The 26034-nt window shown below is 33.6% G+C and overlaps 5 protein-coding genes across 5 annotated transcripts; all 5 read right to left on the bottom strand.

The window, feature by feature from the left end:
* Nucleotides 1-253: 253 nt before the first annotated feature.
* TRIADDRAFT_56209 (uncharacterized protein) lies at nt 254-1765 on the bottom strand (the record flags this gene model as incomplete). Its single annotated transcript, XM_002112281.1, has 1 exon — nt 254-1765. One exon carries the CDS (start codon nt 1763-1765, stop codon nt 254-256), a length of 1512 nt encoding a protein of 503 aa, XP_002112317.1.
* Nucleotides 1766-5064: 3299 nt separating this feature from the next.
* Nucleotides 5065-6498, bottom strand: TRIADDRAFT_56208 (uncharacterized protein; the record flags this gene model as incomplete). Its single annotated transcript, XM_002112280.1, has 1 exon — nt 5065-6498. The coding sequence occupies one exon, from the start codon at nt 6496-6498 to the stop codon at nt 5065-5067; it is 1434 nt and encodes a 477-aa protein (XP_002112316.1).
* A 3768-nt stretch (nt 6499-10266) lies between these two features.
* TRIADDRAFT_25944 (uncharacterized protein) lies at nt 10267-15712 on the bottom strand (the record flags this gene model as incomplete). Its single annotated transcript, XM_002112279.1, has 2 exons — nt 10267-11036; nt 14956-15712. The coding sequence occupies 2 exons, from the start codon at nt 15710-15712 to the stop codon at nt 10267-10269; spliced, it is 1527 nt and encodes a 508-aa protein (XP_002112315.1).
* A 1784-nt stretch (nt 15713-17496) lies between these two features.
* TRIADDRAFT_63933 (uncharacterized protein) lies at nt 17497-19314 on the bottom strand (the record flags this gene model as incomplete). Its single annotated transcript, XM_002112278.1, has 1 exon — nt 17497-19314. One exon carries the CDS (start codon nt 19312-19314, stop codon nt 17809-17811), a length of 1506 nt encoding a protein of 501 aa, XP_002112314.1. The 3' UTR covers nt 17497-17808.
* Nucleotides 19315-24267: 4953 nt separating this feature from the next.
* Nucleotides 24268-25779, bottom strand: TRIADDRAFT_56204 (uncharacterized protein; the record flags this gene model as incomplete). Its single annotated transcript, XM_002112277.1, has 1 exon — nt 24268-25779. The coding sequence occupies one exon, from the start codon at nt 25777-25779 to the stop codon at nt 24268-24270; it is 1512 nt and encodes a 503-aa protein (XP_002112313.1).
* Between the last annotated feature and the right edge of the window lie 255 nt (nt 25780-26034).

Genomic DNA, 26034 nt, shown 5'->3' with positions numbered 1-26034 from the left:
TTATAATATAAAGCAATATCCTAGTAAAGTTAGGACATGTGTTTGTTAATCACTGCATGATGTTGGCTGCAACATAATTCTAAACTACCCTAATCGATTTAAACCACTAACTGTTTCATCACTGCTAAACGAATATCGATAATAGCAATTAATGTATAATACTTTAAACAAGCTGCCATTTCAAGTTCGTATGCCAAAGCAAAACGTAATATTCTTGCAATCGCTGGGACACAGCTAAAAAGCAGTTTTATTTCTAATGCCTCCTACGAATGCCTAAGTAAATTCCGTTAGCAGGACATAATGATACGCCGGTCTTTAATTGTAGAGGTATTTCCGTTTCCTTAGTAGCATAAAATTCAACATTTTGAATTATTTTAACTAAAGCTAATTTGATCTCTAATAATGCTAGTCTCATGCCAATACAATTTCGTGGACCACCGCCAAAAGGAATATAACTATAAGGGTTTCTTTTCGCTTTCTCTTCAGGAGTAAAACGTTCAGGTATAAACTGTTCATGATTAGGCCAAAACTCCGAGTTGTGATGTATGCTATAAATCGGAAGTCCTATCATAGTATCTTTTGGAATGTGGAAACCTTTAACGGTGATGTTAGATTTAACATCGCGATTGACAAAATAAGTTGGAGGATACATTCGTAATGTTTCTTCAACGACCATTTCTAAGTAAGGCAATTCGCCAATGACATCATAATTCAAATCATTTGGATCAGGGCATTTACTATCGATCTCATCAATCAATTTTTGTTGAACATCGGGATTAGTAGCAAGTGAATAACAAGCAAAAGCTAATGTATTCTGCGTAGTTTCATAGCCAGCAATCAGAAACAGAAATGCTTGTCCAATAATTTCTTCATCGTTCAATTTATCATCTTCGCCTGCTTCAATCATTTGTTGCATAATGTCTTTCCGACATTTTATACCATTTTGTAGATTCTGTCGACGTTGTTGAATAACATTTTCAGTTATACGAGTAATATACTTGATTGAATTGACAACATTGCCTATTAAAGGTTCGAGACGATCGAATAAAGTTGGAGAAAGTACTACAAGCAATTGGGATGGTCCAGTAAAATCACGAAACAATGCTCCAGCAGCAGCTATTAAACGTTCTTCTTGTTCATGTGATTCAAATTCGATACCAAAACCAGCTGCAAGAATAATTTTCATACTAAACTGGCCACTCGTATGCCAGATATCCAATTTTTGATTGCTCTCTTCGGATAGGAGTAATTTTTCAACAAATTCATCGCTCCCTTGTTGAATAATAGGAATAACCGCTTTTAACTTGGAAGCACTAAATGCCGGTACCAAAATATTGCGAACACGTTTCCAATTCATGTCTCTTAACTCTAATAATGTGGTGTTAAATGGACGTGGCGACTTGGATAATTGCTTACGATTAGCAAAATTGCTAAAATCTTTGACTAAAACAGATTTCAGCACTTCAGGATCGCCCACCCAAATCGTTGGAACATGGAAGAAAAGTGTTGCGTAGACATTACCGAATTGCTTTTGCCATTCCATTTGAGCTATATGAGCGCTTGTAGCACCATAGTCCAGAAGATTACCAAAAAATGGCGTAGAACGAGACGGATGTTTTATTCCCAAGCGTTTAAGTGAACGCTTAGGAATAAAATAGATTTTATACGAGAAATAAGCAACTAATCCTAAGATAGATATTAAAATCGACTGTGTCAACGTCGATGGCGACCGCCATGATGGTAGAATTGTCTCATACCAAGCCATTATTTCAATAGTTCTAGTTGAAAAAATGCTAGACAGGATTATGGTATCGTTATTTCAAGTCCTCCTAGAATCCCTTTTGAAGATGATAGAACTTACGTAAGACTATTAAATAGCAGTGGTAAAATCCAGTCCCCCCCAAAATAGCTTAGTAGACCAGAAATTTTACCTGCGATATTAGCTTCAATTTTACCAGAAGAATTTGTTGCACGAGCCTACTAACTTTAACTTTGCCTGTACATTAATGTACTGTACACTACAATCAATCTATTTGAATTCTTTACTAACACAGTTTATATTGTATTCGGAAATACTGTAGCTGATCAATTAACTAATTAATTATTACAGTCTAAAAGCGAAGAATTATCAAGTATAAGAGGCTACACGTCTAACGGCCTTATATACAGGAATGCTAATGTAAATCAACGTACTGTATTTCATCAGACTGATCAATGACAACGTATTATAATAGAATTGCAACATTTCGTTAGCCTAACCTATCATAATAAATTAGTACTGGACTTGATTGATGTACTGACTATGCTACTACTCTTAAGTATACAGTCAGATTATGGTAATTAGCATTCATAAGGTAAATGCCATCATGATGCCATGATGATGAATTAACTAGTTATTACATGCTTCCTTGCAATTTTGCATCATTTTATGCATGTGTAGAAAGAACGATATAAAATCTTGCTACTATAGATTCACATACTGTAAGATAGATTAGAGTAATGACGAGCTATTAGATATGGATTAGTAAAAGTCTGCTAGAGTAGCAAAGTTGTGCAAACAATTAATTTATTCTCCCTTTAAGCAGTATGAACAAGAATTGTCTTAATTAGAATAATTAGAACGATACAAAATATTACTACTATAAATTCACATACTGTAAGACAGATTAAAGCAATGGGGAACTATTCGATGTAGACTGGTAAAAGTCTGCTAGTGTAACAAATTCATGCGGACAATTAATTTATACAGCCAGTAAAGCAGTTATAACAAGAATTATTGTAATCGTAGATTCTACTGTAGCAAGTTAGATAGATGATAGATATTCCTTGGCAATTTTTGAATTACGCACCTACTATGCAATATGCTACAATTAGTATATTGTAAGATTATGGTAATCAGCATTCAAGAGGTAAATGCCATAAAGATGCAGATTGGTAATGGATATCCCGTGATTCATCATTTTATGTATGTACATAAACATGGATACAAAATTTTGCTACTCTCATTTCACACACTATAAAATAGAATAAAGCAATGACAAGCCATTGGATATGGGCTGGTAAAAGTCTGCCAACGTAACAAAGCTGTACGGACAATTAATTAACACTGCCTGTAAGCAATTGCGACTAGAATTGTTTTAATCGTAGATTGCATCGTAGAAAATTAGACATTTGATAGTTATTCCAAGGTAATTTAGAAGACGAACAGATATATGAAATAAAGTGAAGCCTTACTAGAAACTGAAGCTCTTACACAACTATTTTAGATAATTTATCACAACATGATTTCTCCAATTTTAAGGTTACAGCTATCCAATTACCATAACTGTTCAGGTAGCATTTACCTATTCAGTTTATAAAAGCCCTTATACCAGAATTTTTATTCACTGTGCTCTCCGTGATACACGGTAAAATGTATATTCTACAATCCCTTTTTTAAAGATTATTTTCAAGTATTGATTAAATATAGACACCTAAAAATTGGTCGATAATGCGATCTACAACCGAATGGAGTGTAAAGTGTACGGAATTTAATAAATCATATATTATTACATAAAAATGAAATAATATCAAAAATATCTAAAGAAATCGATCAATAACATATATAAATCAACGATGATTTATACCGTAGTTTTACTAATAGACTATGATTTGCGATCCGAGAGTTGTACTTGGATCTCGCAATATTACCACCGCAAATGAAATTACGTCAAATTTATTAAATTATAACACATCGATAAATAATGATAGAATTGAAAATTTTCATTCATTTTCTTAGCAATAGATTAAATCGAAGTACAGCAATAAACTATTGACTTTAACAGGTAAAGGCTTTAAGATGTACCCACAAAATCTTATAACCAGTGACTATGGATCACAGCTACAGTAACATTCACTGATTAATAGGAACAATTAAAGTATGGATAACGTAGTGAAAAATATCAATAACTTTGATTCAAATTATTGGTAATCTAATTATGAAAGATTGAAAACCTTCAATCTACGGTTATTCCGATATTTTGTTTTTTTACCGCTTGCACTCGAGTTGATGCTGTACAGTATATCAGATAGGGATCATGTCTGATATGAACATCTAATTTTCCAGATCATAACTGCTCTATACAAGCACAATACAATGTTGTCTTCACGCTCTGGATAGGTAAATTCAGATCATGGCGTACTCAAGTACACAGATAGAATACAGTATACGGTAGTAGACATTTCTTTAATAAGTGAATATATTCATTCTATGCACTGAAAGCTGAAAAATCGCATTTCGGGCTGCATCCATGTCATACACATTGTAGAAACAGTTCTGAGTTGCAAATACTTGCTAAATACAGACCCTTAAGGATTGATCGACAGTGCATCCAAACTAGATGAATTAATGATCTGTTCTACCGAATTGAAGAAGTCACATACTGCATTATTATAATGTCCTCCTCACTTGATCACGAATAAAACGATATTTAATACAACTGAAGGAACCATTATAGAATGTATACTAATTAGCCTAGACTTATAAAATTTCAGCAATAGATTTATTTTTACAATTGGGCACAGCGCTCTGTGATCTTAGGTACTACAGCAAATGAAATTTAGTTGAATTTATGAAACTTTAAGATACGTATCTTTAGACGATGATAGAATTAAAAATTATTATTTAACGTCTTTGTAAGAGATTAAATAGAAAAGCCGCTTATGAAGCTCTGTAAAGATAAAGATTTATAGATGAACCTTTAATTTCCTAATCAGAGATTATCTTCAATTAAACACATTAGTTAAACTCAATAAGAACAATCAAGGCGACAAAGACGTTATCCTTAAGATTATTTCTTTATAAACGTCATTAGTATAATATGTCCTTGATCTCTATAGTAAAAATCGAACAGAGGGCTCTATCGAGCAACAAGTACCGTAACTGAATTTTTATACTGTAAAAACTATCTTACTGGTAAACTGCGCTACTGCATGTCTCCATTGGATCCTAAGGTGGATGAAACTATCCAATGCTACATCTAACCTTTAGCTCGATTATTTTAGCCAGTAATAAAAGTTTATGATTTAAAATCGTTTTCGAATGCCCAAATATATCGGGTTAGTAGGAGCTAAAGTATTGATAGATCGTAATTTTAAAGGTACTTCCGTTTCCTTTATAGCTACAAATTCCACGTTTTGCAATATCTTGATTAAAGCTAGCTTTACTTCTAATAAGGCCAATCTCATACCGATACAGTTTCGTGGTCCATTGCCGAACGGTAAATAAGCAAATGGATGTTGATTTGCTTTTGCCTCTGGTGTAAAACGTTCAGGTTTAAATCGTTCAGGCTCTGGCCACAATCGAGCATCGTGATGAATAGCATAGATTGGAATGCCTACCATGATATCATCGGGGAAAAATATTCCGTCTATTGTTGTAGATTTCTTAACGTCGCGATTAGTAATAGTAGCTGGAGGATAGAGCCTTAAAGTCTCCGAAATAACCATGTCCAAATAAGACATGGACGATATTATATCATAGTTGATAGAATCGCCGTCAAGACAATGACTATCTATTTCATCGATTAATTTTTGCTGTGCTTCAGGATTCGTTGCTAGTGCATAGATTGTAAAGGATAGAGCATTCTGTGTAGTCTCGTAACCGGCTAAAAGAAATATAACTGCCTGACTTACAATTTCATCATCTGAAAGCTTATCCTGACCGCCAGCTTCGATCATGTGTTGCATCATATCTTTACGACAAGGTTTACCAGCAGCAAGATTATCTCGTCGCTCTCGGATAACATTTTTCGTTATATCAACGATATAGTTCACAGCATTTGAGAATCGACCCCCTAGGAGAGGTTCTATATGCTTAAAAACATTCGGCATCGTGAATACTAAAAACTGTAAAAGGGTTTGTAGTTTACTCATATCATCAGTCCTAAAAAAGACTCCGGCTGCTTTAGTCAGTTTCTCTTCTTGTTCCTTTGATTCAATCTCGACACCAAACGCTGTACCTAGAATTACTTTCATCGATAGTTGTCCACATGAGCTCCACATATCTAATTTTTCACCTTTGGTATCAGCTTCAATTAATCGTTGAATAAACTCACTTGTTGCTTGTTTAATTAATGGTACAACAACGCGTAGCTTAGAGGTTGTAAATGTAGGCACTAAGATATTTCTGACACGTTTCCAATCATGATCTCGTAGTTCAGCTACAGTTTTATCAAAAGGAGGCAGCGACTGATTAAATGAAAAATGATTGGGAAAATTACTAAAATCTTTAACCATGATTTGTCTCAAGATATCAGGCTTAGAAATCCAAATGGAAGGAACATGGAAGAATTGCACAGCATAGATATCGCCATATTTTTTCTGCCACTCTATTTGGGCAATATGTGTACTATTAGGTCCAAAATCGTTTAGATTTCCTATCACCGGAGATGGTGGAGGATACGGTAATCCTAATTTTCTTAACTTCAGACGAGGTGCAACGACAATCTTGTAAAGCATGTTTAACACAGCAATAGCAAACACAGCTAGTATGTACCACATCCATGATTGTGGTAACCAGGCAAAAATCGAATCTAGAATCATTATTTTTCTACTAATCAATGGTGTCTTGGTGATAATCAAGTATTTTACAACCAAAGTAATCACAAACTTTTATTAGAAACCTTCAATCTTCGCTTATGCCGATATTTCTATTTTCCGCCGCTTTTACTCAAGTTGATACCACATACTGCTTCGAGATTACGTTTGATGCGATCATCTAATCTGTTCCGATTCCAACTAGCCTACAGTATATAATAACACTGTAATGCCAGGCCCACATCCTAGATATACAGATTCAGACAATAGCGTACCCAAGGAAACAAATAGCATACAATAAATTATGATTCAATTGGTCTTATTAATTACGATAACTAAACAAGTATTGTATGTATGTATTTAAAAGCTGAAAGGGAAGTTTTAGGTAATATTACATCAGCTAGTAAGATTCTTGAAAACATCGGGATATATTCTTATTTACTTATTGCGATATCACAAAACTTGTTAGATATCACATCTATAAAGTCTGCATTCAATTGATTTTATCGTATTTATTCTATCGCTCTACTTAGCAACATGTATCCATTATGACAAGCATCCTGCCCTATGTTAAGCTTTTATTTTTTTAGATGGAACAAGTGGGGAAGGCATAACATGAGAGAAGTAACATTACGTTATAATTTACCCGCAGGAAATTATATCATAATGCCATCGACCTCTCACCCAGATGAATTAAGAGCATTTCTTCTACGTGCCTTTTCAGAATAATCAATAGAAGGATCAACTTATGATAACCAAAATTAAATAAACCTATTATTCTTCCCAATATTTACATAAAATTACTTCAAAACTTAAGCAGATAATAATTTCTCTCAACCAAATCTGAGATATATGATTAATTTTGATCTTGTTTTAGAGAAGAGACTCACTTTACTTTACCGCGGTAGATCAAGAAATAGAGCATTGCTTATTTTCTTGCTATTAAAAATAATTGATACGTATTATATTACATAATATCGTATATGGTATAGTTGTAGCTAGATGGACGGATGAATCCTTGTCAAATTAAATAATCAATTATTCGTACAGTACTCCCAAGCTATGTTTCGAAGCTTTTCGAAAAGCAAGTGTATTTAAACAACTATTAAAATTAATCAAATTAAATCTATTCTAGCCTAAGCGTCAGGAGAAACTCTAGAAGTGAACGAAAAGGTAAAAGAAAGTTTCAGAGGATTAGCTGGAAGACAGTTTATTACAAGTCAACTTTAAATTACGGTAGATGCGATCATTGGTCTTGTTGTCATGTCCATATAAGATCAACATATGCATATTATAGCATATCAAATTTAAATCAGATTTAACAAATTAAAAGTATTTTAGAGATTTTATTTAGTTACTAGATCACTTGTTGGATAATAATAGTCCGTGTTAGTGCTGCTGAAGCATATAAATATCACCAATTTATAACTTTTCAATAGTTTACTGAAAAGTTACTTTCGTGTATAACTTATAATTTGGCAACGTAATTGTATTTTAAATTTCATCAGGATTCGAACGGCTGTAGTCTAAGCAGAAATATCTACATATTTTAGAATTTAGCAGAATAGTTATGGCAATATCAAGATTTTAGTTTAATACTTAACTTTATTATAATATTTCATCAGAATTATAATTTCTATTACTGAAAATACGTACGGTAATATCTGGCAGGATTCGAAGTAAGTAATAGCCATTTATTAACAATACGAAAGCGTTATTCAAACACGCCTAACGTGATTATAGTTTTAGTGTTTTATACAATCGCATTAAAATTACTCATCGCTAGGGATAAGGGCTGTATTAATAACCGCAATAGTAATATAATCAATGAACTAGCTAAGGCTTGCCAAAGTAACAACACGTGTATATCAAAATGTTTGGTAGCCTTAACGTATTTACTTCACCGTATCGGTTGGTTTATCTATTGACTAATGCAAATGCTGACTGATTCAAATTTTGTACATTTTAGAAAATTTACAAGCTTCCCATCAGAAAATGGAAATAATGCTCAGTTTTTCGTAGACTTGGTAAGTAAACTAAGTAATAGAACTGCCATCTAGTAGCTATCATAAATGAATATCAATCTTAACTCCAAAATTATATTATATAATTGATAGCTAGCTTACAAACATTGCAATCACAAGCTAATTCCAACCATGAAGTTCTGGCATCTCTATCGCCAAAAGCAACCTTGGCAACGCAATGGACCAATTATATAAACTCATCAACGAAAAGAAACAATTTAATTGTACAAATGATTTCACAAGTGATTTAAATTACACAATAGTATACGCTGCACTATCAATACCAAGCATTTCTGCGCTTGTGTTCCTTAAAATATCCTAATAGTGTGTTTTGTACAGACATAATAATTTAGTTGTTATTTATTTTAATAATTCCCTTACTTATCCCTTCACCTTAAAATCCATGGTTAGTACAGTAAAATACGGTAACTTATTTTATGATTAGCACTTATTGCATGATATGAATATATATCTTTGAAGGCATCACAGTTTTGATCAAAATAATTCCCAAAACTAATAAGAATAACTTTACTAATGGTTCCTGTTTTCTCGTATATGTTAGCTAAAATTCTATGTGAAATAAATCGAAACACCGTAACTGTAGGATAGAACATGTTCATATTTTGTATTGTATGTAATCTTATTGGAGTACTAAATTACGGCAAGGAACAAATTTATCGTTACTACGTCGGATATCAGCGACTGAGTTTATTGTACCGCTCTCGAAAATCAATTCAAAACAACAATAATCATATTAGATATTTGACATAGTGCATAATTATACTGTAGTAGTAGTAAATAATGTGATGACTTTATACAAAGATGAGCTGTGAGTAAGATGGCTTTACTGCAGCTTCGCATGTACAGCAAACCGTATGGTATAATGCAATAATTATTACCATGATTCTAAGAAAGTACAAGAAGCTTAAATAATACCAACCATAAAATTGAAGGCAATAGACCATCCATGTTATGCATAGACGAGCTACGAATAAAATTTCTTTATCATAGCTTTGATTTACAATAGGCATACATTCGAGAATAATTTTAATTTAGTTTGCAATGGCATGCAATCATAATTTGATTTGATTTAACGGATTTGCTGCCAAATCATGTTCAACGGAACAGATCATGCAAATAGCTAACGGAAAATGTCTGTCTTCAAACATAAATTGCTTTTTAGACGAGCTAGACTCTCTATTAGAAATTTAAATGAATTGTAGTAATTCAATTTTAATTTTTACATAATATACCGATTTTTTTGTACCACCGTACGCATACACTTAATTTACTATCAATAGAGAATACATATCATTTGATTAGAAACTATTTAATATCTCTTTATATATGCATATTACATTGACAGAGAATATATCGCATTATATCAGTTTGATTATCTAGCTTCTATGATGAAAGAGAGCTTAATTAAAAATAAAAATATTGAAATCGCACGACATAACCTCTTCATAAATACTAGAGTTAATTTATTGAACAGTATAACATCATTATGCAAAAAATTAAATTTTTTAAGTGATAGTCCTACTAATGAGCTATCAAAGATAAAAAAAAAGCCCAGTCTAGCCAGTCTTGAGCAAACCTCAGACAGTGTCACAAGCAAGACAATAATTAACATGACCGTATAAAATATAAATACTAGTTAAACTAGTCAGAATCTTTTGCGAATCCCCAAGTATAGTGGATTTACCGGTGATAAGGTGGACAAAGATTTTAATTTCAAAGGAACTTCAGTTTCTTTGTTTGCAAAAAATTCAATATTTTGCAACGTCTTGACTAAGGCTACTTTTAGCTCCAGTAAAGCCAATCTCATGCCAACACAATTGCGGGGTCCAATACCAAATGGTAGATAGGCATAAGGATTACGACTTGCTTTTGCTTCTGGAGTAAAACGTTCGGGAATAAATTGTTCTGGATCATGCCAATATTTTGGATCCCGATGAATAGAATAGATAGGAATAGCCAAGATAACATCCTTGGGTATATGTATCCCATCAATTATCATGGATTGACTCACTTCACGGTTAGTAGTAATCGCCGGAGGATATAATCGCAGCGTTTCTGCTATTACCATATCCAAATAGGGCATTTCTGATACAATATTGTAGTCTAGAGAATCACTGATAGGAAATTTGCTATCAATTTCGTCAATTAGTTTTCGTTGGATATCAGGATTGGTCGCTAATGAGTAGCAAGCGAATGTTAAAGCGTTTTGAGTTGTCTCATAACCGGCGACAAGAAAGACAAATGCTTGACTGATCATTTCATCGTCTGAAAGTTGGTTACTGCCATCTGCCTCAATCATATATTGTAAGACATCCTTACGGCATGGTCGATCATGAGCGAGATTATTCCGGCGTTCTTTAATAACAGCTTTAGTTATTTCAACAATATGCCGTACAGAGCTACAAAAATTTCCACCTAACAATCGCTCAATTGGAGCAAATATTATCGGATTAGCAAATACTAGAAATCGCAAAATAATTTGGATAGTTCCAACATTCTCGGTTCTAAAAATATCACTTGCAGCTTTGATTAACTTCTCTTCTTGCTGTTTTGATCCAACTTCAATTCCAAATGCGGTACCAAGAATTACTTGGATAGAAAATTGACCACTTAAAGTCCATATGTCTAATTTTTGACTCTTTTGATCAGCAGTGATCAGTCGATGAATAAATTCATCACTTGCATGTTTAATTATTGGCATAGTAAGTCGAAGCTTCGATGCAGTTACAGTAGTCATTAAAATCGTCCGAACTCTTTTCCAATCGTGATCTTTTAATTCCGGCAATGTTTTATCAAACGGTGATAATGCTTGAGTAAATGGATAGCGATTACTAAAACTACTAAATTCTTTAACTAGTATAGTTTTTAAAGTATTCGGATTAGCAATCCAAACTGCAGGTATATATAAAAATAACGCTGCATAGGCATCACCATATTTTTTGCCCCATTCTATTTGAGCAATGTGCTGTTGATCAGCACCATAATCGAACAAGTTACCTTTTAAGAATGTTGGCGCGGGATAAGGTAATCCAATTCTTTTCAGCTTTCGACGAGGGACAATTCCAACTTTATAAATGAAACAAATCAAAATCATGACAACTCCTACCCCAATTAAAAGTGTAAATGACTGGGGTAGCCATAAAATACTCAATATATTCTGTTGTAAGTGCATTCCGTTTTCAATCAATCCGTAAATCAGTTGGTAATGTATTATCATTTACTTTATGCTTACTGATTATAAGTTAAAGATTAGATCAGCTCCATAGATTTACTAGGTGGAAGTTGAGTACCAGCAGCACTAATTTTATATAAATATTATTAACATCAAAATGTATTTAGTTAAGTTTTATCGATGAAATATTAATATTGCCTCAGCTGATAAACACCATCATCAACCAGTTATAGGCTTGCAATGCGATTAAGAATATTATTTTTCATCTACTATCCTGTACTGTATATTAATTAATTTGTACTGTATGCTGTAAAATTTGCATAATGCATTTACGTCATATACGTCAGCTTAGCAACGGCTAGATCTTTTTCATATGCTGTAGTGGCATTACACACATTACACATATATGCTCTATATTATTTCAGCTAATTATAGCAGTTACAGGCTTTAAAATTATGGTAGTAGTATGGAGTAAAGAAGTGTGTACGATAGAACAGTCGATTGCACCTAGTAAAATAATTGCATATTGTTGCTAGTATTAGGAAGGGCGCACGTTCTACTATTTTAGCAATACAAATGTGGAGCTTCTCGATTTCGAACCCAAGCTCTAGTTAATCCACTTATTGCAAAGATCAATTACTATTAGTTTAATAATTTTGCCAGTAATCAAGGTATAATATCTGCAATAATTAGAATTGACCTGTTCAAGATTCTAAATAAGCAGATCGATTACTTATTCCATGCTATATGATACACAATATAACATTTTTACATTGCGATATAACAGCGCTGGCATATCGAGATTTGAAATGATGAAGATATCTCAATTTACAGTAGAACCCTAATTCACTTGATAATTGGCATTAAATTTAGCAAAGTTATAGTAGTTAACATTTCTTAAATCTCATACGGAAATTTTAAGAATTTCGTTAACTAGTTTATCAATATAAGGTTGTTACTGAAAAATATAGGCTCCTTTTTATTACCGAATTAAGATATAGTCCTTATTATCGCTGTTCGAATGATCAACCAGTGCATTCCTATAAAATCTTACAACTTATTTTTAAGGCCCTCATAACGTCCATATATTTTCACAAAAGATATCAATCTAATGATCTAGAAATCTGAGGTTATAAATAACGACGGAAGTAATAATGATCAGTTTGAGAGCATTATAGTGGCGCGAGATAATAACTTGGAATGACGATTAAATTAAGCCTGAAAAATTTACGAAATTGCCCCTATTGGTAGAATTCTGTAGCCAATCAGGTGTTTAGAAAATCTGTACACTGCCGCTACACAGTAGTCGCCGGAATCATGATCTATTTCCAGGATCTATATTTTTACTATCGCCTCGTCTGTAGTAGGTACTACTGAATTTCTTACTAGAAATATTATAATTATTCTTCCACAAAAGTAATAATTTTGCTATTAAGTTGATTCTCTATCGCTTCTATCTCAGAGCTGCGATTTGTAGACACGCGGCTTATATTTTGTTATCTATATACAGTACTCCGGTCTTTTAATATTGCACTATCAGTGGAAAATATCGCTGTGTTTGCACTTGTAACGATCGAATTATTTATTTTAATTTTATCCTTCAAAATCTTGCCACTCAACTATTCTTATAACACCAACAATAATTAATGGTATTGCTGAACTAGTTGTTAGCCACACACATTATTATACGTCTTCAGCCACTTTAAATTAAACCAGTACGCAAAGTATCACGAACGAGAAAATCTACTAAGGTAGTACTTAAAAATAAACCTGGATAATTAGTACGACAGTATAAAGAAATAGACTATTTTATTTTATGATTTATTGACGTTTACAAGTATACCGTAGTAATATTTGTTGCTATCAAAGCGCATGACTTTATAAAAACCGGCAAATTGATATTGGAATGGTATAATATATCATCAAAAATGTATTTAAGTATCACCCATAACTCAATTTTACTTTCTGTTGATAATTACTAACCAAATCTGGTTGTTAGCATTTAGAGTAAATTAGCTTTTGAAAATATATTTAAGCTTCTTAATGGCAGTATAAAATATCTATTTTGTTGCCCAACTCAAGTACGGACAAACAAATCGAACAGCTATCAATGATTATCAAAATGCTTGAAGATATTACACTTCTGAAGCATGATCTACCCCTAAGTCGTTATAAACTTACTTGATAGAGCAGCACTATACATAATATGTTACGTACACGTATCGTACTAATTCTATGGATATTTACTTAGCTATAGTGAAAGAATACAGCCTTATAGCGTTGGATAATTAAGCACGGAAAATATGATCGATAGCAGCCGCAAAGAGATCTTAGCAGACCTTGCTATCAACTTTACGGCAATCCAAAAGGTGACTTAATGACTTAGTTGCAGGCCTTAGTATCTCTTTCGAATACCCAAGTAGACCCCATTCTCTGGCGATAAAGTTGACAATGACTTTAATTGTAAAGGAATTTCTGTATCCTTAGTTGTGATAAATTCAATTTTCTGCAATAATTTCACTAATGCCATCTTCACTTCCAGTAAGGCTAATCTCATACCGATACAATTTCGCGGTCCGCTTCCAAATGGCAGATAAGAAAACGGATGATGTTCACTCTTTGCTTCAGAGCTAAATCGTTCTGGATCAAATCGTTCAGGATCTGGCCAATATTTTGGATTGTGATGCATTGCATAGATTGGAAATGACAACATAACATCTTTTGGAATGTACGTTCCATCAACAGTCGCCTCCTCATTTACTTCACGATTAATAAAAGAGGCTGGTGGATACATTCGTAGAGCTTCACTTACTACCATGTCCATATAAGTTAACTCAGAGATTACGTCGTAAGTTACCGAGTCTTCATCAGGACATTTGTCATCAATTTCATCGATAAGCTTCTGCTGGACATCTGGGTTCGTAGCTAATGAATAACAAACAAACGCAAGCGTATTCTGTGTGGTTTCATAACCAGCTAAAAGGAAAATAAAGGATTGACTGATAATTTCATCATCAGTGAGTTTATCATCGCCACCTGCTTCAATCATGTGTTGCAACATATCTCGACGACAAGGTATGCCTGCATTCATATTATTTCTACGTTCTTGAATGGCATTCTTGGTTATGCCAACAATATAATAAATAGACTTGACCACTTTACCTCCGCATCTGGGTTCAAGGAAGAGGAAAAGTTTGGCTGAAGCAAAAAAGATTAACTGGAATATAGTTTGCCTAATGCCAAAGTCCTGTCTAAAAAATAGACCTGCTGCGTTTGTCAGTTTGACTTCCTGCTCTTCATTTTCAAATTCAAGTCCGAATGCAGTTCCAAGAATGACTTTCATGCTAAACATGCCAGAGGCTTTCCAAAGATCGATATTTTCGCCTTTTTCATCCGCTTTAATAAGTTTATCGATCAAAATATCTGCAGTATCTTTAATAAGTGGGACAATTAACTTGAGCTTGGATGCCGTAAATGTTGGAATAAGAATAGTTCGAACACGTTTCCAATCCTGATTTTTTAATTCCAATAACGTTTTATTGAAGTATGGCAAAGCTGCATTAAATGAAAAGCGATTAGCAAAGTTGGAGAAATCTTTGACCATGATTGTTTTCAACAGTTCTGGCTCGGCAATCCATACTGCAGGAGCTTTAAAGAATTGTGTTGCATACCTAGTACCATACTTTTTTTGCCATTCTAGTTGAGCTATATGTTGTTTGGTAGGTCCATAATCGAATATATTTCCAGTCAATGCTGTTGGTGCAGGAAATGGCAATCCAATCTTTCTCAATCGACGCACAGGAGCCACAAAAAACTTGTAATAAAAATAGCTACAAGTAACAACCACCACTGCAACAATCAACTGTTGTAAAGGAGTTTGTGGTAACCAGATTTTTGCTAAAATATCATTAATCGACATAATGGCTCGCTGGAAAAGAATAGATTCTAGTCGAGATTCCTATTCTCAACTGAAATTAAATACATTAATATACATTGTACAGTACAATAATAAATAAATATCATCATCAGCCTGCAGGTAACCTCAAGATTTCTGATCGCCCTTGTAAATATTGTACTGTACTGTACTGTAAGATCGTGCTGAACTACTGTACTGTACTGTACTGTACTGTACAGTACCCGGATATCGTACTGCATGTGTGGAAAGTACTGTACTAAGACATTTAATCAGGTATGATACGGGTAACGTTTGCCATACTGTATATAGTGAATTTTGTATCGGCATGATACCGATGAGGATCTGTACGTCAATACCTTACAGTGTACAGTACAAAACGAGGTTGGTACTGTACACTGTACAGTACCGTACGCTAAAGTCTTGCGGTAAAGAGTCTCTGTGATATAGTAGTAGCAATTAGTAATTATTAGTGCTAAAGGAGGGGAAGATAAAACATTGAATTTAGAGTTCAATTAGATAACACGGTTATAAAAATAAATAAATTTAAATTTATTAGCAGTCAAAAAAACACGAGAACACAATATCAAAAATACGAGTAGTTTTGAAAGTAATAAAACATCGAATTTAGAGTTCATTTAGATAACACGAGTTATAAAAATAAATAAATTTAAATTTATTAGCAGTCAAAAAACACGAGAACACAATATAAAAAATACGTGTAGTTTTGAAAGTAATAAAACATTGAATTTAGAGTTCATTTAGATAACACGAGTTATAAAAATAAATAAATAAATTTAAATTTATTAACAGTCAAAAAACACGAGAACACAATATAAAAAATACGAGTACTTTTCAAAGTAAAAGGTGTGAAAGGGCCGATAAAACATTGAATTTAGAGTTAATTTTAATTTAGGTAACGCGAGTTATAAAAATAAGTATAAATTTATTAACAGTCAAGAAACACCAGAACACGATATAAAAAATACCAAAAGTATTAAAAGTAAAAGCGGCGGTGAAAGTGAGAGTGAGATTACTTACAGTATACGACGTATACGTGTTCTAGGGAATCTCTATCACAAAATGTAAATTAAATTTTAAATTAGATACGAAGTTTCCAACAGTAACTGTTTATAAATTAGAATGATTTCTTGCATACAAACTCATGCTATTCAGGTATTTGGTACAAATAATCTGCAGCTTTGATACGTGGCACGCAGTTTCCGTGTACAGTGAAAACAGTATAATAATTATGGCTGCTAAATTTAAATGTTTTGATATCACACACTAAAATAATTGTAATCATATAAATATAAATCAATTTGTTAGCTTTCGATTTACTACTTGCAATATTGCGTTGTTACGCTAACTTACGCTTCGTGTAGCGTAAACTATAAAACTTAATGTGCAGGCGAAAAAGAGTGAATTATATGAAAAACCATACATACTTGCATAAATATTACAAGTCATTCATCATCTCGTAGTGATTACTCAAATAATTAACTGACTTAGAGTAAACCTTATTGAGACCTGTACTAATATAATTGAGCTATAAGCAGTATACTATGAGCTAATACCCTGGTATTATCGTATTAGATAGAGTGAGTTTAAATATCTAGAACTTTGAAGGATTAATTATGTCAGGAATGAATCATACCTACAGTATGCAGTATTATATGAGTGCCGGTATCCATCCAAATTGGTAGAAAAAGATTTTAATATGATGTGACTGTAACATGAATCGCTAAACCTTGACAGATACGGCAAGCGCAATCTTCAGGTATAGCTTAATACAAGATAGCGCAATTTATTAGAATTAATAAACGAGTCACTTACAATACAAGGATAAGGAATAACAACATGAGTAACACCACATTAGCAATAATTATAATCAAACGCATAAATTACAAAATTGGTTTAAGTTCTACTATGGAACCAATAAAGGCAAAATTGATTGATTGATCATGCACTTGTCATCAATTATTGTTTGAATTAATTATTAAGTTAAAATCCACGTACTTGAATCGTCATTTCAACGCTCAAATATGCCAACCTGCATTATCTGACTACTACCGACTTACATAGAGTAGTCAATGCATGCTTTATCGAGTACCAAGTCCTAGCCAGATCCCGTTAGCAGCTGTTAAAGTACCCCCGGTTTTCAGCTTTAACGGTACCTCTGTATCTGCCACCGTCTTTAACTCTAAATTTTGCATTAAGCTTACTAATGCCAATTTTACTTCCAATAAAGCCAATCGCATACCAACACAATTTCGTGGCCCATCACCAAAAGGTAAGTAACAACATGGATTACGTTTGGCCTTTTCTTCTGGTGTGAACCGTTCTGGTATAAATTGCTCAGGATCTGGCCAAAACTGAGGATTATGGTGAATTGTATAAATAGGTATACCAACGATACTATCGTTGGGAATGCGGACGCCTTCAATTGTTACCTCCTTCTTAACTTCACGATTGGAAAAAAATCCCGGTGGATATAGCCTTAGTGTCTCAGAAATAACCATATCTAAGTAGGTTAAATTATTCAATATTTCATAATCAATGCTATTTACATCTGGGCATTTCGTGCAAATCTCCTGGTATAACTTATCCTGAATTTCTGGATGCGTAGCCAACAAGTATGAAGCATATGCTATAGTATTGGATGTTGTATCATAACCAGCAATGAAAAAAATTATGGCCTGACTTATAATTTCCTCATCACTTAATTTTTCTTGGTCGCCAGCTTCAACTATAAGTTGTAGCATATCTTTGCGACAAGGCAAACCAGCATTTAAATTCTTTCGTCGCTGTTTAACAATTTCATTTGTTAGATCTGTAATCTTATTAATAGACTGTACGATGGTACCAAAATATGGTTCTATAATCTTCCACATAGAAGGGCAAAGCAGAAAAATAATCAAAAGGAACCCTTGTATAGGCTCAACTAAATCTTTGGCAGTACGAGCTAATTTGATTTTTTGCTCCTTGGATTCATATTCAATGCCAAAAATAATAGCCAAAACAACTTCTAATGAAAAATAGCCGGCATGATCTAAGATGTTTACTTTACCATCTACTTGATTAGTTTCAACTAGCTCTTCAATAAACTTGGCATCAATGTCTTTCATCAACGGCACAATTTGTTTCAGTTTAGAAGCTGAAAAAGTCGTAATGAGGATATTTCGAACGCGTTTCCAGTCATCATCTTTCAAAAAGAGAACTCCTTTGTCAAACGGTGATATGGGTTTTCCAAAAGGTGGAAACCGGTTTGAAAAGTTGGAAAAACTTTTAACCATCACTTCTCGTACCATATTGGGCTCCCCAATCCAAACGGTCGGGGTACCAAAGAACATGGTAGCAAATACATTTCCATATTTCTTTCTCCATTCCAACAGAGCAAGATGCTGCCCAGTCGGCCCCCAATCTGCAATATTTCCAATGACAGGCTTAAATTTGGGGCCAGCGAGTCCCAATTTCTTTAATCGTCGATATGGGTCAATTACTATTCTATAAATTAAAATTGCTAATCCAATTATGGCTGTTAGTTCAATAAAATGAGTGATGGATTGTGGCACAAATAGGAACACCAAGATGTCCTGGATCGCCATCATAATAAAGATAGCGGATTTGCCTTAAAGGAAAATGTCAACGGCAATGCAATCCCACTTTTGGACGTCAAACTTGGACTAAAATCAAGAAATAAAAGACATTCAAATATCAGTAATAAAATCTGTCAAGGGAATACCTTAACTATCTATTTAGTTGCGTCATGACTAAGGTTGTGGCAAGAGGAGATAATCAGAATTAGGTATTCTTTCCCTTCGATGATCTAGTCAATTTAGCTCGTAGCTTGCTTTTTAATTAGAACCCTTTTAATACTTACTTCTAACCGGATATTCTCGGTTTTTACTCTACCTATTAATCCTGTAGATAACATGTTAATCAACGTGTCCAATTTGACTTTAACGAGCTATTATACAGGTACTGTAGATCCATTCACTTACTACCAACCACCTAGTCAATCGCTCAATTACGTTCTATACTTTTATTTATTATAAAGAATCCCTTACTTAAGATTGATTGATTGATAGCTGATATTATACATGCGATGTGACTAGTATTAATACTAGATGTAACGCATGCCAACTGAATGTCAAATAACATGAATATTGTCTAATGTACACTTGTACAGTAATAAATAACAATATACTATTCGTCATCATCTACGGATTTACTATACTACAGTATTGACGTAACCTAGTCAATCATTCAATTACGTTCTATACTTTTATTTATTATAAAGAATCCCTTACTTAAGATTGATTGATTGATAGCTGATATTATACATGCAATGTGACTAGTATTAATACTAGATGTAACGCATGCCAACTGATTGTCAAATAACATGATATATTGTCTAATGTACACTTGTACAGTAATAAATAACAATATACTATTCGTCATCATCTACGGATTTACCATACTACAGTATTGACGTAACCTAGTCAATCATTCAATTACGTTCTATACTTTTATTTATTATAAAGAATCCCTTACTTAAGATTGATTGATTGATAGTTGATATTATACATGCGATGTGACTAGTATTAATACTAGATGAAACGCACGCCAACTGATTGTCAAATAACATGTACGTATATTGTCTAATGTACACTAGCACAGTAATAAATAACAATAAACTATTCGTCATCATCTACAGATTTACTATACTGTACTACGTCCAGTATTTACGTAACGGTGCAACATGAGTGAACACGGACAATACTTACGAGTCGATCTCTTCTACCGTGCAGTATTTGCACACCTCCAGATATGATCGAGAAATCAGGGTTAATTTCCTGTCCACGAGGAGCAATAAACTAACTGTAAAATGAACATCTATCCTTATTCCTATATGCTCCTATGGTCACTGGTGGTCCTCCCTATTTATAGAATTCTGAGTTTAGCCGGCTCCTTTCAGGACCGTGCTCAATGAGTTGCTAGAAATGTACTGTACGGTACAGTACGGTACTGTACTATTACTGTACTGTACTGTACTGTACTGTACTGTACTGTACAGTACTGCACATCACGCTGGAAGTGACTTTACCGTACAGTACGGTATGGTACCGTAATGGTACCATACAGTACTGTACTGTACGTGTAAACACCGACACACCGTACTGTACTGCACGACTGACATGCCCACTACAGTGTACAGTACTACAGTACAGTACATAGCCATCAAGCCTTATACTGTGTACTGTACACTGTAGACTATCTTGACTAGGTAATCTGACATCATCCTTAGTCCATGGTACAGTACCCGTAGAAATGAGTGAAGAACGTCAATAAGGCATGACCATGACCTCTACCTAGACCACCATAGTTGTGATTCGTTGTCATTAGTTAGGATTAGTTAGCATCAGTTAGGATGAGTTGTGATTGGGGATTTGTGGATCATGAACTGTACAGAAAATGGCCAAGGTAATAGGAAGTCAATCTGTCAATGCATAGACTCACCAACGTAAATCGTAATAGGCGCATAACAACCTACATAACTCTGCTAGCAGGGTATCGGTACACGAGTGAGCAAACCTCGACAGACAGCTTCAAATGTGTTCTTTTCACAGCTTGCTAAAGACGCTAAGATCCATATAACTAATAATGGAGTGGGGAGTTAATAAAGTCCGTATTACATAATATCAGCAGTTGTATCTCGTGATGGTTACGTTTTAGTTTTATCATCTTATGACGAAATTCTTAATGTTGCAATAATCTCAAGAATCCACATGATAAACCCTTAAACGCTCTTATCCTCACTTTACACAAGCATAATCCACTCTGTTGTGACCCTCCTGCTCGATATTGCAACTGCCTCACGGGATTAAAATATTGCCAATACCGAATGAAAAGATTTATAGATTGCCGTAAATTAGGATATTCCACCAGCAAATATGAAATTCTCATTTTAAAACTCTTAAGATCTGGAAAGTCACTCTCCTTCAATACTTCCCATAACAAATAGGAAAAAGTAATTTGCAAAATTGACTACAATAAAATAGTCATTTATTCAACAGTCCAGCAATGAATGTGCCATTATTTAAACAGTATTAAACCTTTGCATTACATCATGTAATGCAAATAAAGTAAATTGAACCATAGAAAGTAAATATTGACCATTCATTATAATTATTAACAGTTATTAAATCACTAGCATAGGTAGGGTCTGCTTCAATTAATGAGGTGTTACTGTTGCAAAATGGACTATTGAATTAAATATACGAGTAGGTTTAGTCATTTTATGAAAGGGTAGCGCATTTTACTGTAGAGATATTGCGTTAAAAAATTGATTAACCTATCTCCGTCAGTAAAGCGATTCAATCTTGCGAAAGCGATGACAAAATTGAATTAGTGAAGTTCTACCAGAGTGAATATCAGCAAAGCGATTGTACTAACTAGCGTAACAGTAACTTATTATCAGTAAGATATTAATGAATAGCTGGGTCTAAGTAGGTTCTTGCACTATCGTACATGTATACGTTTATGTACTCATAGGTAGCTTAAAGTGTGATTCTATAGAAGCTGGTCATGATTTATAGACAACTTACTATATAATAGAGTGTTGTAGTATCTCTAAAAGCCCTTAGCCGAGTTTTGTTTATGTAATCTTGCTAAAGATTATCACCCGATGTAATTCGATCATAACCTTATATTACAAAGACTATGCTCACAAGACCCAGAATCGAAGCTGAACGGCCAAACGCTATTATTACTCTACACAAACTAATGGATGATTGCTTTAATTAATTTACTTCCAGTAACCAGATATATCACACGATGACGACTGTAAAATATCGCTAACATGTCCAAAATGCACTATACAGACACTATAGCTGTCATACGCCATTATCAACAGCACTGCCATATATTTTTCAATTTGGTTTAGATGATCAATTGTAGACGAAACTACGATTGCATAATATAAACAGTTGCAGCTGGAAACTATGCAAAGTAAAGGTGAATACTACTAGTAGTGCAAAATAAATATCTTCCAATAGTATCTATATTTCGAGTTAAGAATATTCATCCACAACCTATATTGCTTGCTTCAATACTACATTCAAGCATTACTATATCATAATACTTGCAAGATTGAAAGAAAATCAACTTAACGATTGTAATGAATGGCAAAGATGCAAGATTAAATGCCTACAATGAGTTATTGTAACATATTTTCAATTAAATTGATAGATATCTCACTCATTCATCATTCATACTCTTTGTCGTAACATGACTCGTGCTGTACTGTATAGCAATATCGTAGCTTGTGTAATAATATGTCTTTCTAGTTATAGACTGAGACAAGAGAGAGCAGTTTCAGAGAGGAGAACTTTATTACTCTAACTCCGTCAGATACAAGGTGCGGGAAGAATTCTAGATATTGTACTACCGTATGTAAGTTATAACCATGCACTTTCCATCCGGCTTATCTACACTTTATCTAATGCATAGTATCACATGTTATAAATGTTCACGTATTTTGGGATATAATATAAAATTTATGTTCATGTTAGATTTGATTATTATTATTACAATTTCATGACAAGACGTGATCCTGTCTGATAGAGCACTTAGTTCGAGCAAGTGAAATAAAGAGCGACCTAAACTTCAACAACGAGCCGATAGTTTTATTGCATTGTTGTATACTTGTTACGATATAAACCATGTATTCATAACTTCAGTCTGATAGAATAAAAGCGAGTCCCTAAATTGTCTTTTTGTCTGCCTTTACTTACATATAGTGTGCATTAAATTTTGTACTAACCATTACAATGGTTACATTCTACTGTTATTTGGTAAAATGAAATCTCAATTTCTATATTATATTTTGAAACTCAAAATTCTTATGAGCTTGCTTTTGTGTAAGACAAATCTATAAAGGCGTAAACAAAGGCTATCTAACTTGAAACAAGAGCTTTGATGTAAATCATTCTACTAGGAGATGATTTTAGTTCGCTACAGAGCTATACATTTCTCAGAAGATTCTATTAGCTTTTACTCATTTAATAAAAATATAACCCATACTGCAAGGAAAGTACTATTCTATCCTATTTATAGATAATCACGACAACAATCCTCTACTTCTCAGCTAACCAAACGCGAAAAATTATCTTAAATACAACAAAATAAGAACTATATGTTCTTGCTAACTTCACTTTATTATATAAATTAAGTTCATCTTACACTTATCAGGTGCACATACAACTACCAAATTGAATCTTGAGCTAATTTGGGACTACATTACACCGGCTAATATATCAAAGTAACGAAGCCAGTGTAAATTGGAATTTTTATAGTAATTATAGACTCTTTTTATCAGCTTACATCTAAACAGTAGATTACTCATCCTTTACGTACAACGACTCTTTCTCAGTTCATTACTCAAAGTAGTAAACAATCATTACGTAAAATTCAAGTAATGCCTTGAAGGCAATAAACATCGGTGTTAATAATCTTTTACTCTAGCAGTTTATATTATATAATTATAGCGATAAATACTATCGCTTCTTTAAACCTAATATAATTTCTTCAACAGGCATCAATGTTGCCTCGCTCTTTATTTCTAATGGTACTTTAGTTTCTTCAACTGGAAACAGTTCGTATTTAAGTAATATATTCACTATTGCCATCTTAACCTCTAATTTGGCTAAGCGCATACCAAGACAATGTCGTTGCCCACCACCGAATGTAATATAGCTAAATGGAATCTGTTTTGCCTTTTCTTCAACTGTAAAACGCTCAGGACGAAACTCTTCTGGATTTGGCCAATAGTCTGGATTATGATGTATGGCGTACGTAGGAAATCCAATCATCACCTCTTTAGGAATAAGCAAGCCATTGATAGTAATATCTTCTTTAACCCCACGATCGGGAAATATCACAGGAGGATACATTCGTGTAGTCTCTTCTAAAACCATTTTTAAGTATGGTAACTCAAGAACGAAATCATAATCTATGTGACAATTATTATTATCATATTTAGCTTGAATTTCATCATATAATTTCTCTTGGACATTACTATTTGTAGCAATCGAATGTAGAGCAAACATTAAAGTATTAGCGGTAGTTTGATAACCTCCAACCATTAAAAAGAATACTTGAGCGACAATTTCTTCATCAGTTAATTTGCCCTTATCGCCAGCTTCTATCAACATTTGTAAGATATCTTGACGGCATGACTTATTCAACTTGATATTATTGCGTCGATCGTTAATTACATTTAATACTATTTGCATTAAGTAATCCATTGAACTTAGCACTTTACCGCCCATTAAAGGTTCGAGAAATTCCCATAGTCGAATGGAAAGCATCATAACCATACGCAAACCCACTGGCATATTTGCAAACAGAACATTAACAGCTTCGGTTATTTTACTCTCATCCTTTAATGTTTCAAATTCGATACCAAATGCTGCAGCCAGTAATACATGCATAGAAAGGTGTTCACAGGGTTTTGTTAAACTAACTTTTTTGTTTTTATGAAAACCCTCATCAAAACTAATCATTAGAATACGACAAGAATCACTTACTAGATTTCCAATAGGTTTTAATTTGGCAGCACTAAATGATCCGATCATCACAGTTCTAATACGTTTCCATGGTTCGTCTGCGATCCTTAAAATGGATTTTTCAAACAGAATGGGCATATTAATGGCTTGGAATCGATTGCAAAAGTTCGAAAAATGAGTAACCATAATACTCTTAATCATCTCTGGATCCGCTATAAATATAGTAGGAATGGTAAAAAAGAAATCACCATAAACTAAGCCGTACTTTTTCTGCTGTTCTAGCTGACGTTTATGAAGTGTTAAAGGATCAAAGTCAAAGTTATTGCCTACTAAATAAGTAGGACGATCGAAGGGTATGCCTGTTCTTCGTAAAACTCGATAAGGTAGACAATAATGTTTAAAAATGGAATAAATCAATGAATAGAATAGCGAAATAACCACGATTTGAATCCAAGAACTTGGAAACCAAAATATGGCTGAAATAATATAAAGGGTGTCCATCTTGACGGCAATCAGCGACAAAAACGATCAAAAAAGTAAAATGGAAACAATGAACAATCTATAACCTCTCGGCAAAAAGTGCTATCAATAATCATGTATAAACTACATAGTCAGCGTACATTTAATTAGTGAGTACTGATTTACGACAAAAGCGATATAAAGGCCAATTACAAAGGTTCTATTCACAGAGCTACGAAAAGGCTTTGACAACCTGTTTGTGCATTGACGAACTTGAACTTCGTATATTAAAATTTA

The sequence above is a fragment of the Trichoplax adhaerens genome, genomic scaffold (assembly GCF_000150275.1).
Source record: "Trichoplax adhaerens TRIADscaffold_5 genomic scaffold, whole genome shotgun sequence".
NCBI classification, from domain to species: Eukaryota; Metazoa; Placozoa; class Uniplacotomia; order Trichoplacea; family Trichoplacidae; genus Trichoplax; species Trichoplax adhaerens.
Note: the sequence above shows the minus strand (reverse complement) of the source record. Positions and strands in the feature narration are given on the sequence as shown.